Raw genomic sequence first — 13,696 nt, forward strand, 5'->3', positions numbered from 1 at the left:
ATAAATCCAAGAGAATCCTTGCTCACCAACACGGCAGCCACATCGTTTCTCCTCCAACGCTCATGTGAATCTTTGAACTTTCACTTCGTCTAAAAGATTTCTCACAATCTGAGCAGCTGAAAGGTTTCTCCTCAGTGTGGACTTGCAAGTGTTCAGACTACATCTGCGTAAATATCTTCCACTTCTCAGTCAGCAGCCGAGGGGTTTCTCTCCGGTGTGAACCTGCATGTGAAGGTTTAATTCCCCCCTCTGTGTATATCTGTTGCTACACAGAGAGCAGCTGAATGGTTTCTCTCCGGTGTGAACATCCATGTGTCTCGTCAGATGACTCCTGCGAATAAACCTTTTACTGCACAGTGAGCAGCTGAAGGGTTTCTCTCCGGTGTGAACTAGCATGTGTCTCGTCACATGACATCTGCGAATAAACATTTTACTGCACAGTGAGCAGCTGAAGGGTTTCTCTCCTGTGTGAATTAGCATGTGTCGATTCAGATCACTCTTTTTGCTAAATGTGTTCCCGCACTGAGAGCATTTACAGCGTTTCTTTGCAGAACTACGCCTTGAATCACTGACGGGGACTCGAGAGTTTGAACCTGAGGGAGGGTCTCTGGTCTCCTTCCAACTGGCACTGTCTTCAGTGTCAGGTTCAGAAGAGTCTCCAGGGTTGTCCTCAGTCTCTGGTTGTAAACGTGTCTCTGGATCGGAGTTCTTGGCTGGTTCTGGTCCTCCACAGTCCTCTCCATCAGCTTCTGTTTGTCTCTGATGAAGCTGAGAGGACTGAGGTTTCTCTTCATCATCTTCACTCTTCACAGGGACAGGAGTGAATGTTGACTTGTTATCATCCTCCTCCAGCCCTTGAAGCTTCTCTCCCTCCTGACTGATCCAGAGTTCCTCCTGTTCCTCTTTAATGTGTGGGGGGGTCTCAGGGGGAAACTCTTCTTTAACCTCCACCAGTTGGACGTCTGCAGGAAACAGGAAACAGGAAACAGAGACGTTACTGAGAATAGCTGTTGTGTTCATTACAGCTCAAAATCCCCTTCTTTGTTGAGCTCCAACGTTATCAGTTTTCCTATCGGTATAAACAAAATAAAAAAAGTATATAAAATAAATGTAATTGCGCCCTCTTGCTCTCGACGTGCGCCCTCAAACAAAATGCAGATTTCCCCCGTAAAATGTTACAGTGATTCCAGAAAACAATATTTCTGTTCCTCAGAAACTGTAACTCCTCCAGAAATCTGAGAATCAAACAGAGCGTCAGACGACAGAGACTGCTTTGTTTTTACGGAGCTCCGACGTCACGTTGTTGTTTACGTCACGTTGTTGTTTACGTCACGTTGTTGTTTACGTCAGGAGATATCTTGTTTACGGGCGACATGTTCTCCAGAGATTTTATATATCTTATAAACAAGACCAGAGACACAGTACTCATACTACATCTTTCTAGAAACACCCTGCAGTTGCTGAAGATGTTTCTTCATGTGTTTTGGAAAATCTGTGTTTTCATATCTGCATCGTTAAACATCTACCGTAGAGATATTTAAAGTTGCACGCATGAAGGACAGACCCTACTAAAATAAAACATATAGTATATATATATATATATATATTAGGGCTGTCAAGTTAACGCGTTAATGCAATTTTTTAACGCCACTAATTATTTTAACGTGCGATAAACGCATGTGTATTTGTCCTCGGCCCGCCCCGTAGTTTCAGAGCCCAAAGGCTTGACGTTGTTGTTGTTAGTTGGATGGTGGGAGATTCTAGCGAGAGATATGGATACAAGAAAAGGAGTTTTAAACAGCAAGCCAAGCACACAGCTGATGCTGACAGCCCTGCTCCTGCCGCTCGCTTGCAGCAGACCACGCTTGAAAGTTTGCCGGGGAGACGCCTGGACAACAACAGCGATAGCTAAATGGGGGCTACAGCTTAACATTGTGGAGGACGAGGGGCTGCGTTGGATCATTCGGATCGCATCCAACGTGTCGACTGCACATCACAGCGCATTATTTTGACCCTAGGTGGGAACTTCAGTCTCATGCTTTGACTGTTATGAAGACAGAGGAGCGGCATTTCACATTTTGTCTGTTTGAGCAACTGGCTCAGTGCAGAGAAGTACACAGGGTTGAGAGAGAGAGAGAGAGAGAGAGAGAGAGAGAGAGAGAGATAGAGAGAGAGAGAGAGAGAGAGAGAGAGAGAGAGAGAGAGAGAGAGAGAGAGAGAGAGAGAGAGAGAGAGAGAGAGAGAGAGAGTCATTGTTTCAATGATAATAAACAAACATTTGCATAAAGCATATGTGTCCACTCATATGTTAAAAGTATTACAAACTTGAAAAATATTCCTCTAAGGTACATTTAGAACAGATAGAAAATGTGTGATTAATCGCGATTAAATATTTTAATCGACTGACAGCCCTAATATACATATATATATATATATACACATACATATACATATATATATATACACATAAATATACATACACATATATATATACATATACATATATATATATATATACATATATATACATATATATACATACATATACATATACATATATACACATATATACATATATACATATATATATACATATATACATATATATCGGGACAGTTTCATCCCACAGGCCATAAGACTATTAAACAGCTGAACTTTTTAAAGAACATCCATAAACATTCATCTGTCTGCATCTTACTAATTATTTATCTATATATCAGATTCCATGTACTTGTATACAGACTCTTCTTGCACTATTTCTATTTTATTTGTATTAACTTGCACATCTCAAAACATTCTCTTGTCCTATTCTATCAGCGTTATCAGTTCTATGTCCTCTATATATTCATGTTGCTCTGTTGGAGGAGGACTTCAGGTTCTCATCTCCATATCTCCACTGTAGCTGCTACATGATGATAGAGCTTTGAAAGGTTTAGTCTAGTGAGCATCCATTAAAGAGTGCACTGAACCGACCTGTCCTCCGGATCTGAGAATGTAAAACAGCGTCCAGTAGTTTCCGGTCTCTCTCGTGTTCCTCTTTTGATCGAGACAGTTTCTCCTCGTACTCTGATATCGTTCTTTCAAACAGAGCAAAGATCTCTTCAGCAGCTGCAGAGAGTCTCTGCTTCACCAACGAGAGCAGCACAACACTCATGTTCTCACACACACACACACACACACACACACACACACACACACACACACACACACACACACACACACACACACACACACACACACACACACACACACACACACACACACACACACACACACACACACACACACACACACACACACACACACTCCGACCCACACAGTTAATTGTGTTGTTTATTCTCGATCAAACTCTCACTCTGTTGCTAACGTGTTTCCAGCTAGCATGCTAAGCTAACTTCTATATTCGGTAAGGTAGAAGCTCCAGATGAAGCCGAACAGATCAGAGTAACATCGGAGAGTTCATCCGGACACACCGAGGCTCTGGAGGATCAGAACTGCGGGAGAAAACACACTCTTTATCGGGAGAACAAAGAGAGAAAACTGTCGCGACGAGACTCCATGTTGCTATCAGTTAGCAAGAGAGGTCACTTCCGGTGCGGTTTGGGAATTTCAGAATAAAAGCAGGAAGAAAAATAACACCAAAATGATATAATGGCTTTTTAAGTGCAAACTTAGGCGGTAGGTTTCCATGTGTGTAAATATTATGATGTGAAGTGATTTAAGCCTTTCTCCGTCCTCCTCACTCTCTGAGGATCTGTGTCTTCTCATTTACTATCAAAGTGTCTTTGAATAAAAAAGTGATGAGAGTCTGAATATCTGCTTTGATCCTAAACCTGAAACTCTACTTTAAAGAGTCCTCTCCTGCTGATGTTCAGGTGTATATCAGTGTGTAGTGTCTCTACTTTAAAGAGTCCTCTCCTGCTGATGTTCAGGTGTATATCAGTATGTAGTGTCTCTACTTTAAAGAGTCCTCTCCTGCTGATGTTCAGGTGTATATCAGTATGTAGTGTCTCTACTTTAAAGAGTCCTCTCCTGCTGATGTTCAGGTGTATATCAGTATGTAGTGTCTCTACTTTAAAGAGTCCTCTCCTGCTGATGTTCAGGTGTATATCAGTATGTAGTGTCTCTACTTTAAAGAGTCCTCTCCTGCTGATGTTCAGGTGTATATCAGTGTGTAGTGTCTATACTTTAAAGAGTCCTCTCCTGCTGAATTCTCAACTCACCTGACCAGGTTTTACCAATACTGATTCAAAGGCTACGCTATAATCTATTACAATTATAATATTACTAGTGCGTCATTTAACAACCAACCCAGTCTCACGGCATTTCGTGTTATAGTCACGACATTTAATCTATTGATTCGATTTCCCCCTTTTTTCCTTGAAAAGCTAAAGGCGGCTAATGTTGGGCTATAAAGGAACTACAGCACGGTCACATGACTTCACGTCACCACCGCTAAGCTAAAGGCGGCTAATGTTGGGCTATAAAGGAACTACAGCACGGTCACATGACTTCACGTCACCACCGCTAAGCTAAAGGAGGCTAATGTTGGGCTATAAAGGAACTATAGCACGGTCACATGACTTCACGTCACCACCGCTAAGCTAAAGGTGGCTAATGTTGGGCTATAAAGGAACTACAGCACGGTCACATGACTTCACGTCACCACCGCTAAGCTAAAGGCGGCTAATGTTGGGCTATAAAGGAACTACAGCACGGTCACATGACTTCACGTCACCACCGCTAAGCTAAAGGTGGCTAATGTTGGGCTATAAAGGAACTACAGCACGGTCACATGACTTCACGTCACCACCGCTAAGCTAAAGGCGGCTAATGTTGGGCTATAAAGGAACTACAGCACGGTCACATGACTTCACGTCACCACCGCTAAACTAAAGGTGGCTAATGTTGGGCTATAAAGGAACTACAGCACGGTCACTTGACTTCTTATCAGTTGTTGTTATCACGGATTTCTGAGCAATGAGGTCTACTCTATGGAAGAAGTAGTAAATGTACATGCAACGGTATATGTACTCTGTAAAAGCTGCAGTACTTCATGCTTAAAGTATGTGATTTGAAAGGCAGCAAATTATGTTTTGTTGATGCTTTCCTGTTGCGTTCCTCTTCCTCCTCCTCCTCCTCCTCCTCCATTGTATGTGAAGTTGACTGACAGGATTGTATTATTGTGTTTCTGACTAACCTGAATTTGACACCGTGGAGACAGCCGTCAGAGAGCAGGGCTCTGATTGTGTCTCACTGAACACACAGAACAATTCATTTTAGGACTAACCTTTAATCAGGTAAAGTACTTTTCTCTTATATTAAATATTAACCTGTTGTTATTGGAACTACTTTCCTACTTTCTTTATTTTTTAAAGAGTGCACACTTAAGCATGGGTTTTTGAGCTGTAATCTAAATGGTGAAACACTTACAAACTGGTGTTTATTGTCATGTTCTCCTTGTACATTTTGTGAGTTTTTTCTTGTAAATAACTGCTTTAATCTTATTTCCCCCATAACAACCTTTTCCTGTTTTACCCAAACCGTGTTGTTCAAATGACTGTTAATGGTTTATTTATTAAGGTAGCTTCCCTCCTGGCAGCTGCCCATGAGCCTTGTGGTTTCACTGATCCCTCGTGGTGTCTCTAGGTGAATCGAGAGGATGAAGAACCTCACGTCTAATTTCATCTTCACCACGGGACTGTTGATGGGATTCTTCTGCCTTCACTTCCTGTTGGACTCAAATTCTATAAAAGGGAGACGAGGACATTTCATCAAACACGATCATCATCATGCAGGTAGGCATCGAGTTATTATCAACTGTGGTTCATATGCCGTCTGTTTTTCAGTCACTTTTTAAAACCAGTTGAAAACCAGAGGGAAAAGTACTCTAAAAGTAGAAGTACTCTGATCTTGTACTTGAGTAAAAGTAGAAGTACTCTGATCTTGTACTTGAGTAAAAGTAGAAGTACTCAGATCTTGTGCTTGAGTAAAAGTAGAAGTACTCAGATCTTGTATTTGAGTAAAAGTAGAAGTACTCAGATCTTGTGCTTGAGTAAAAGTAGAAGTACTCAGATCTTGTACTTGAGTAAAAGTAGAAGTACTCAGATCTTGTTCTTGAGTAAAAGTAGAAGTACTCAGATCTTGTACTAGAGTAAAAGTAGAAGTACTCAGATCTTGTTCTTGAATAAAAGTAGAAGTACTCAGATCTTGTACTTGAGTAAAAGTAGAAGTACACAGATCTTGTACTTGAGTAAAAGTAGAAGTACTCAGATCTTGTACTAGAGTAAAAGTAGAAGTACTCAGATCTTGTACTTGAGTAAAAGTAGAAGTACTCAGATCTTGTTCTTGAGTAAAAGTAGAAGTACTCAGATCTGGTACTTGAGTAAAAGTAGAAGTACTCAGATCTTGTACTTGAGTAAAAGTAGAAGTACTCAGATCTTGTTCTTGAGTAAAAGTAGAAGTACTCAGATCTTGTACTAGAGTAAAAGTAGAAGTACTCAGATCTTGTTCTTGAATAAAAGTAGAAGTACTCAGATCTTGTACTTGAGTAAAAGTAGAAGTACACAGATCTTGTACTTGAGTAAAAGTAGAAGTACTCAGATCTTGTACTAGAGTAAAAGTAGAAGTACTCAGATCTTGTACTTGAGTAAAAGTAGAAGTACTCAGATCTTGTTCTTGAGTAAAAGTAGAAGTACTCAGATCTGGTACTTGAGTAAAGTAGAAGTACTCAGATCTTGTACTTGAGTAAAAGTAGAAGTACTCAGATCTTGTTCTTGAGTAAAAGTAGAAGTACTCAGATCTTGTACTTGAGTAAAAGTAGAAGTACTCAGATCTTGTACTTTAGTAAAAGTAGAAGTACTCAGATCTTGTACTTGAGTAAAAGTAGAAGTACTCAGATCTTGTACTTGAGTAAAAGTAGAAGTACTCAGATCATGTACTTGAGTAAAAGTAGAAGTACTCAGATCTGGTACTTGAGTAAAAGTAGAAGTACTCAGATCTTGTACTTGAGTACCAGAAGTACCAGAGTGTAGGAATACTCTGTTACAGTACAAGTCCTGCATTCAAAATGTTCCTCAAGTGAAAGTAGAAAAGTATTATCATCAAAATATAGTTAAAGTAGCGACAGTAAAAGTAGTGATTGTGCAGATTGGTCCATTTCAGAATAATATATATGATATGTTTTATAATGATTGATCATGAAAGTGTTCTCAAAGCTGGTAAAGGTGCAGCTAGTTTGAATGACTTTGTACTCGAGTAAATTTACTTAGTTACTTCCCACCTCTGTTGACAACGGAGGAAGAGGTGAGACAATGACACCATAGAGGATTAAACCAATAAAGGAACTGGAATAAAGATTAAAAGATAAGGCAAACAAAGAGAGAGAGAGAGAGAGTGTGTGTGTGTGTGTGTGTGTGTGTGTGTGTGTGTGTGTGTGTGTGTGTGTGTTGTGTGTGTGTGTGTGTGTGTGTGTGTGTGTGTGTGTGTGTGTGTGTGTGTGTGTGTGTGTGTGTGTGTGTGTGTGTGTGTGTGTGTGTGTGTGTGTGTGTGTGTGTGTGTGTGTGTGTGTGTGTGAAACATTACCGGGGGACGTAATTAGGACACGGTGACATTAATAAAAATGAAGAAGAACTTCAGTCGTTACAGTAATTTCAACAAAAGTGAAAATCCAATAATAAAATAATAAATGTACAGCATCTATGATCTGCTTCAACAACATGCTTGGGCTACATGGAAGAACTCAAATATCACAATATCTTGGATCAAATACTTCAGTATTGATCTGGTAGGAAAGAGAGGCTGCTCCTAATAACACCGTTCATACCAGTTCTGACTGGTTTAGAAACAGCTGGTTTATTGATAAGTTCAATGTCTGTTTCAGTGTTTCTTGTCTTTTTATTTGTCCTTGATGATGTTGCAAATGGAGGGGACATTTTAAACGACAGCTGAAGACACATCTTTTTAGATTTGTATTAGCGACCCCCCCCCCCTTTAAATGGTCTTTTAGTCTTTATTATTTACCTACTTTTATATTGTTTTATTTATTTTAAAGGGTTTTATCTTACATTATTTATTTAACAGTTTTAATGGCAACATTTCCTTTTACGTTGTTTTAATCTTTATTAGAATTAGGACGTTTTTATTACTATTATCTTTTTATTTTTGTTGAACCTATAAGTTGACTTTATTTGATAGGGTTTCATATTGTTGCTTCGCTTCACTTAGTCTTGAGTCTTATTTATTATTTATTTTATTTGTATTATCTCACCTTTGACCTCCTCGTGTCTCTTAGCCTGTTAACATTTTATATGTTCCTGCATGTATCTGTAAAGTTCTTAACATCTGATCTGAGGGGAACTTCCTGTGTATTTTTAACTGGTGATGTGTCATTTTGTAAATGTGCCGTATAAATAATAATAATTATTATTATTATATCATAGAAGATGTCTCAAGCGTCTTTAACTGATAAACCTCAGGTCTAAAACATCAATGCAACACATTTCTGACACTTTAAAAAAAGAAAATTCAGAAAAATTCTACATTTATTTCAGAAAAATTCTATATTTCTTTCAGAACATTTCTAAAAAGAAATCAGAAAAATGTAGAATTGCCAGAGCCTCGGTGTGTCCGGATGAACTCGGTGTGTCCGGATGAACTCGGATTAAAAATTCTACATTTTTTTCACAACATTTAAAAAAGAAATTCAGAACATTTCTAAAAAAAAATCAGAAAATTTCTACATTTATTTGAGAAAAATTATATATTTTTTTCAGAACATTTCTACATTAGCCAGAGCCTCGGTGTGTCCGGATGAACTCGGATGAAAAATTCTACATTTCTTTCAGAAATATTATGCATTTTTTTCAGAAAAATTATGCATTTTTTTCAGAAAAATTATGCATTTTTTTCAGAAGAATTCTATATTTATTTCAGAGAAATTCTAAACTTATTTCAGAGACATTTACGGAGCCCCTAAAGGGACATGGAAAAAAAATCAATAAAGAGAGAGAGAAAAAAAAAAGTCAGGATAATGGATAAGTATGTCCCTAAAATTCGAAATCCAGTTAGAAATATATCTCAAATAATGTGTGCTCTGTCATTTCCCCACGTAAACTTAACAGTCTGCAATGAAATGGTTGTCTCCTGTGTGCTCCACTTCCTCCTTGGCGCACCGGTAACTTTCTGAAAAAAATTAAATAAAGTCAGGATAACGGGTTAGTTTCTCGTGCGCACGTATTCTTGACTTTATTGTTTCTCATGTCTCTTAAACCGTTATCCCGAGTTTTTTTTTTTATCTTCTTTTTTTCCCCCCACAAGATACTTTCTCGTGCGCACGAGATACTAACCCGTTATCCCGACTTTTTTTTTTTTCTCGCTCTCTCTTTTTTTTTTTTTTTCATGTCCCTTTAGTGGGGGGGGGGGGTTACCTTGGTTGCTGATTGGCTAATGGTTACACAAGCCAAAACATCGTTATGACATCATAAAGTGGCCAAAATCTGATCAGCTCATTTTCAGACAGGTTTTTATAGAAATGGATCAGGACAAAAAGAGAGAGAATCTTTGTTCCTGAAACTTTCAGAGTCTCTTTACACAGAGGGGACACATGTTGATGTAGAAGAGACATGAAGAAGAGGGGACACATGGTGATGTAGAAGAGACATGAAGAAGAGGGGACACATGGTGATGTAGAAGAGACATGAAGAAGAGGGGACACATGTTGATGAAGAAGAGACATGAAGAAGAGGGGACACATGTTGATGTAGAAGAGACATGAAGAAGAGGGGACACATGTTGATGTAGAAGAGACATGAAGAAGAGGGGACACATGTTGATGTAGAAGAGACATGAAGAAGAGGGGACACATGTTGATGTAGAAGAGACATGAAGAAGAGGGGACACATGTTGATGTAGAAGAGACATGAAGAAGAGGGGACACATGTTGATGTAGAAGAGACATGAAGAAGAGGGGACACATGTTGATGTAGAAGAGACATGAAGAAGAGGGGACACATGTTGATGTAGAAGAGACATGAAGAAGAGGGGACACATGTTGATGTAGAAGAGACATGAAGAAGAGGGGACACATGTTGATGTAGAAGAGACATGAAGAAGAGGGGACACATGTTGATGTAGAAGAGACATGAAGAAGAGGGGACACATGTTGATGTAGAAGAGACACGAAGAAGAGGGGACACATGTTGATGTAGAAGAGACACGAAGAAGAGGGGACACATGTTGATGTAGAAGAGACATGAAGAAGAGGGGACACATGTTGATGTAGAAGAGACATGAAGAAGAGGATTTAGCAGAATAGGGGACATTTAAAGAAAGCAGCTCTCTGAGTCTCAGCTCTCTGAGTCTCATCTCTCTGAGTCTCAGCTCTCTGAGTCTCAGCTCTCTGAGTCTCAGCTCTCTGAGTCTCATCTCTCTGAGTCTCAGCTCTCTGAGTCTCATCTCTCTGAGTCTCAGCTCTCTGAGTCTCATCTCTCTGAGTCTCATCTCTCTGAGTCTCAGCTCTCTGAGTCTCAGCTCTCTGAGTCTCAGCTCTCTTTGCAGCTGCTTCAAAGCCTCAGGAGCAGAGAAACTAAACCTCTTCTCCAGTTCAGTACCAAGAGGCAAAGTGTAGTTCTGTGTAAATGTGAGTACCTTCTCCCCTGGTACTCCATCCCCTGGAAGCCCCCGAGGACCCATCGGCCCCTTGAAGCCAGGCTCTCCCTACGAATAAGAAAAGGTCAATTGGTAAACAACACGAGGGTATCATCGGCATGCAGGGACATCCTGAAGTCCTGTCCATGGAGAGGAACACTACGGAGGGGTTTGAGGTAAGATAAGAAACAAGATAAGAAATACTTTATTGATCCCAATGTGGGAAATGTTTGCGTTGCAGCCGCATAAACAGACAAGGCGTTACATTAGAGACATTAAAAGAGTAGAAATAAACAATCCACAATGTAAACATCGTTTGAGGGAAAAGCAAAGACTAGAGATATAAAAGGAGACAGTGGTCATCTATAGAATTAACAGTTTAATGGATTTCTTTTAGTGACAACTGTATTATGTTGGTCATCAAGGATGGGTATCGAACCGATCCGTGCAGACCAACATCATTTGATTTCATTTGTATTTGTTCCTTCATGGTATGCAGAACTTAATGGATAACAATTATCTACAGAACTTGTCTCTTTAAACACACCGTACCCGAAAAGGAGCAGGGAGGAGAAAGTAATCTGATATGACCTGCACCTTTCTCAAAATAAATAATAAATAGAAATAGATGGTCTGTGCTTCATATGTTCTTATTCTCAGCCAATCACAACGTGTCGTAGGACGATAATAATGACGAGGCTCGTCAAGGGTTTTGATCAGGATGTTTTGTGGCTGTGGCTCCGCAGATTAGATGGTTTTCCACCAATCAGAGGGTCGACATGTCAAACTGTCCATGGGCAAAAACCTACATTTGAGAGTGAAGGGTTATCCCTCCTGACGACCAGGCGGCCCCTCAATGGGCTCTGCCGTTATGAGGACGTTTTGGTGAACTCTGGACTCGTGTAAAAGCAGTTTTTAGAGCTCAAACAGTCTCTAAATGTTCTGTATCACATGCATGTCCTACCTTTGGCCCCTGGATGCCCTCTCCTGGAGGCCCCATCAGGCCTGAAGGTCCACTCTGCCCCGTAGAGCCCTGAGGATACAACACATCACGGTACTTTAAAAATACAAGGCTTCATAAACTCATGATGAAATAGAGAGGGTTTTGAAACACACACTGACCTTGGGTCCATAGAGTCCAATCCCAGGAGGGCCTGATGGTCCTGGTACCCCCGACAAACCTCTGTCGCCCTGAAGAACAGACACAAATACACCAATATCATCTACAGCATTATACAAGTCTCTGTTTTAGTCTACCTATTTATCTTCTTGGACACATTTGAGTTTGTTCTATCAACAGTCTTTGGTACGATCGATCCACATGACGTGCTCTACATTCTGCTGCCATGTCCACATTTATGAAGAGGTGTTATGTTCGAAGAATCAAAATGCCTTTATTCGTATTGAAACACTATTCGATAAAGAGCATGCACATACTATTACAAGGAGTTATTCCAATTTACAAGAAATATGTTGAGGCAGTCTCTAATCGGTGAATCATCTTCAGGTTTACGTTACGCTTCGTCTTTTCTAGAAATTTGTTGAAATTGCTTGTAAAAAAACTAATTTTGTAACTATGGTATGTTGAATGGCACTACATTTCCCATGAGCCTTAGCACCCTCACTTCATGCATTGTGTTGCCTCACCTTAGCTCCAGGTAGTCCTTTCCCTTCTGGTCCCATCTCTCCTGGAAGTCCCGGTAATCCAGGCCGACCCTAACGATCACAGAAAACATGTTAACTTTCAAACTTCTGCTTTAAATATGAGGATAATGAAAGTTGAATGAGTGTTTCCTCTCACCTGAGGTCCTGGGGAACTTTCTCCCTTCATCCCTGGAGGTCCAACAGGTCCATTGTTCCCTTTGTATCCCTGCAGGAGGACAGGAAGTGAGACATTGCTGATGTATCTGCATATTAGCAAACAACAATATTGACCTACAGGTGCACATATTCAGATTTATGGTTTATTTAAAATCTCCACATTTTTGAAAAACGTGTAATTCAAAATATTATGATCTCATTTCAAGTAACCAAAAGGACAAATGTCTTACTGTATTTATTAGTTAAAAATGGGTAAACCTATTCTCCTTAATTTAACTTTCTCCATACAGTTTGTCCTCTGTTGTTAATACTTGATATTTGCTTTGAGAAAAATAATCAAAGAAATATGTGACCGGATCAGTTTGTATAACTCTGCTGCTCCATGCATTTCATACATGAAGCATATATATATATATATATATATATATATATATATATGAATCAATATAGTGATTATATTCTGTGTTCACGTTACCTTCGGCCCAATGATTCCCAGACCGTGTTCTCCCACAGCTCCTGAAGGTCCCACAGGCCCCAGATCCCCCTGTTAGAGAACCATTAACTCTCATTAAAACTGCTTTCAGATATTTATACTCTCAGAGCAGGGAGAAGTACTCAGATCTTGTACTTTAGTAAAAGTAGAAGTACTCAGGTCTTGTACTTGAGTAAAAGTAGAAGTACTCAGATGGTGTACTTGAGTAAAAGTAGAAGTACTCAGATCCTGTACTTGAGTAAAAGTAGAAGTACTCAGATCTTGCACTTGAGTAAAAGTAGAAGTACTCAGATCCTGTACTTGAGTAAAAGTAGAAGTACTCAGATCGTGTACTTTAGTAAAAGTAGAAGTACTCAGATCTTGTACTTGGGTAAAAGTAGAAGTACTCAGATCTTGTACTTGAGTAAAAGTAGAAGTACTCAGATCGTGTACTTTAGTAAAAGTAGAAGTACTCAGGTCTTGTACTTGAGTAAAAGTAGAAGTATTCAGATCTTGTACTTGAGTAAAAGTAGAAGTACTCAGGTCTTGTACTTGAGTAAAAGTAGAAGTATTCAGATCTTGTACTTGAGTAAAAGTAGAAGTACTCAGATCTTGTACTTGAGTAAAAGTAGAAGTACTCAGATCTTGTACTTGAGTAAAAGTAGAAGTACTCAGATCCTGTACTTGAGTAAAAGTAGAAGTACTCAGATCCTGTACTTGAGTAAAAGTAGAAGTACTCAGATCTTGCACTTGGGT

General features: G+C 39.6%; 2 protein-coding genes across 8 annotated transcripts in view; one reads left to right on the top strand and one right to left on the bottom strand.

Annotated features, from left to right (window-relative positions):
* The window catches only part of LOC117482825, a 182,408-nt gene that overhangs the window by 167,260 nt on the left and 1,452 nt on the right, over positions 1-13,696 (bottom strand). For both annotated transcript variants that reach the window (XM_034131037.1, XM_034131038.1), the window contains one exon: positions 12,944-13,012. In XM_034131037.1, coding sequence (XP_033986928.1) covers positions 12,944-13,012 — 69 coding nt within the window. The remainder of the gene's footprint in view (positions 1-12,943; positions 13,013-13,696) is intronic.
* The window catches only part of LOC117482815 (H-2 class I histocompatibility antigen, Q9 alpha chain-like), a 50,757-nt gene that overhangs the window by 16,861 nt on the left and 20,200 nt on the right, over positions 1-13,696 (top strand). For 2 of the 6 annotated variants that reach the window (XR_004555925.1, XM_034131017.1), the window contains exon 6: positions 5,225-5,226. The exons of the other annotated variants lie outside the window; for them this stretch is intronic. Coding sequence is in view for 1 of the 2 variants with exons in the window: in XM_034131017.1 (XP_033986908.1) it covers positions 5,225-5,226 (2 nt within the window). In the remaining variant the exon portion in view is untranslated. The remainder of the gene's footprint in view (positions 1-5,224; positions 5,227-13,696) is intronic. 6 annotated transcript variants of the gene reach the window in all.

Source organism: Trematomus bernacchii, unplaced genomic scaffold, assembly GCF_902827165.1.
Source record: "Trematomus bernacchii unplaced genomic scaffold, fTreBer1.1, whole genome shotgun sequence".
NCBI classification, from domain to species: Eukaryota; Metazoa; Chordata; class Actinopteri; order Perciformes; family Nototheniidae; genus Trematomus; species Trematomus bernacchii.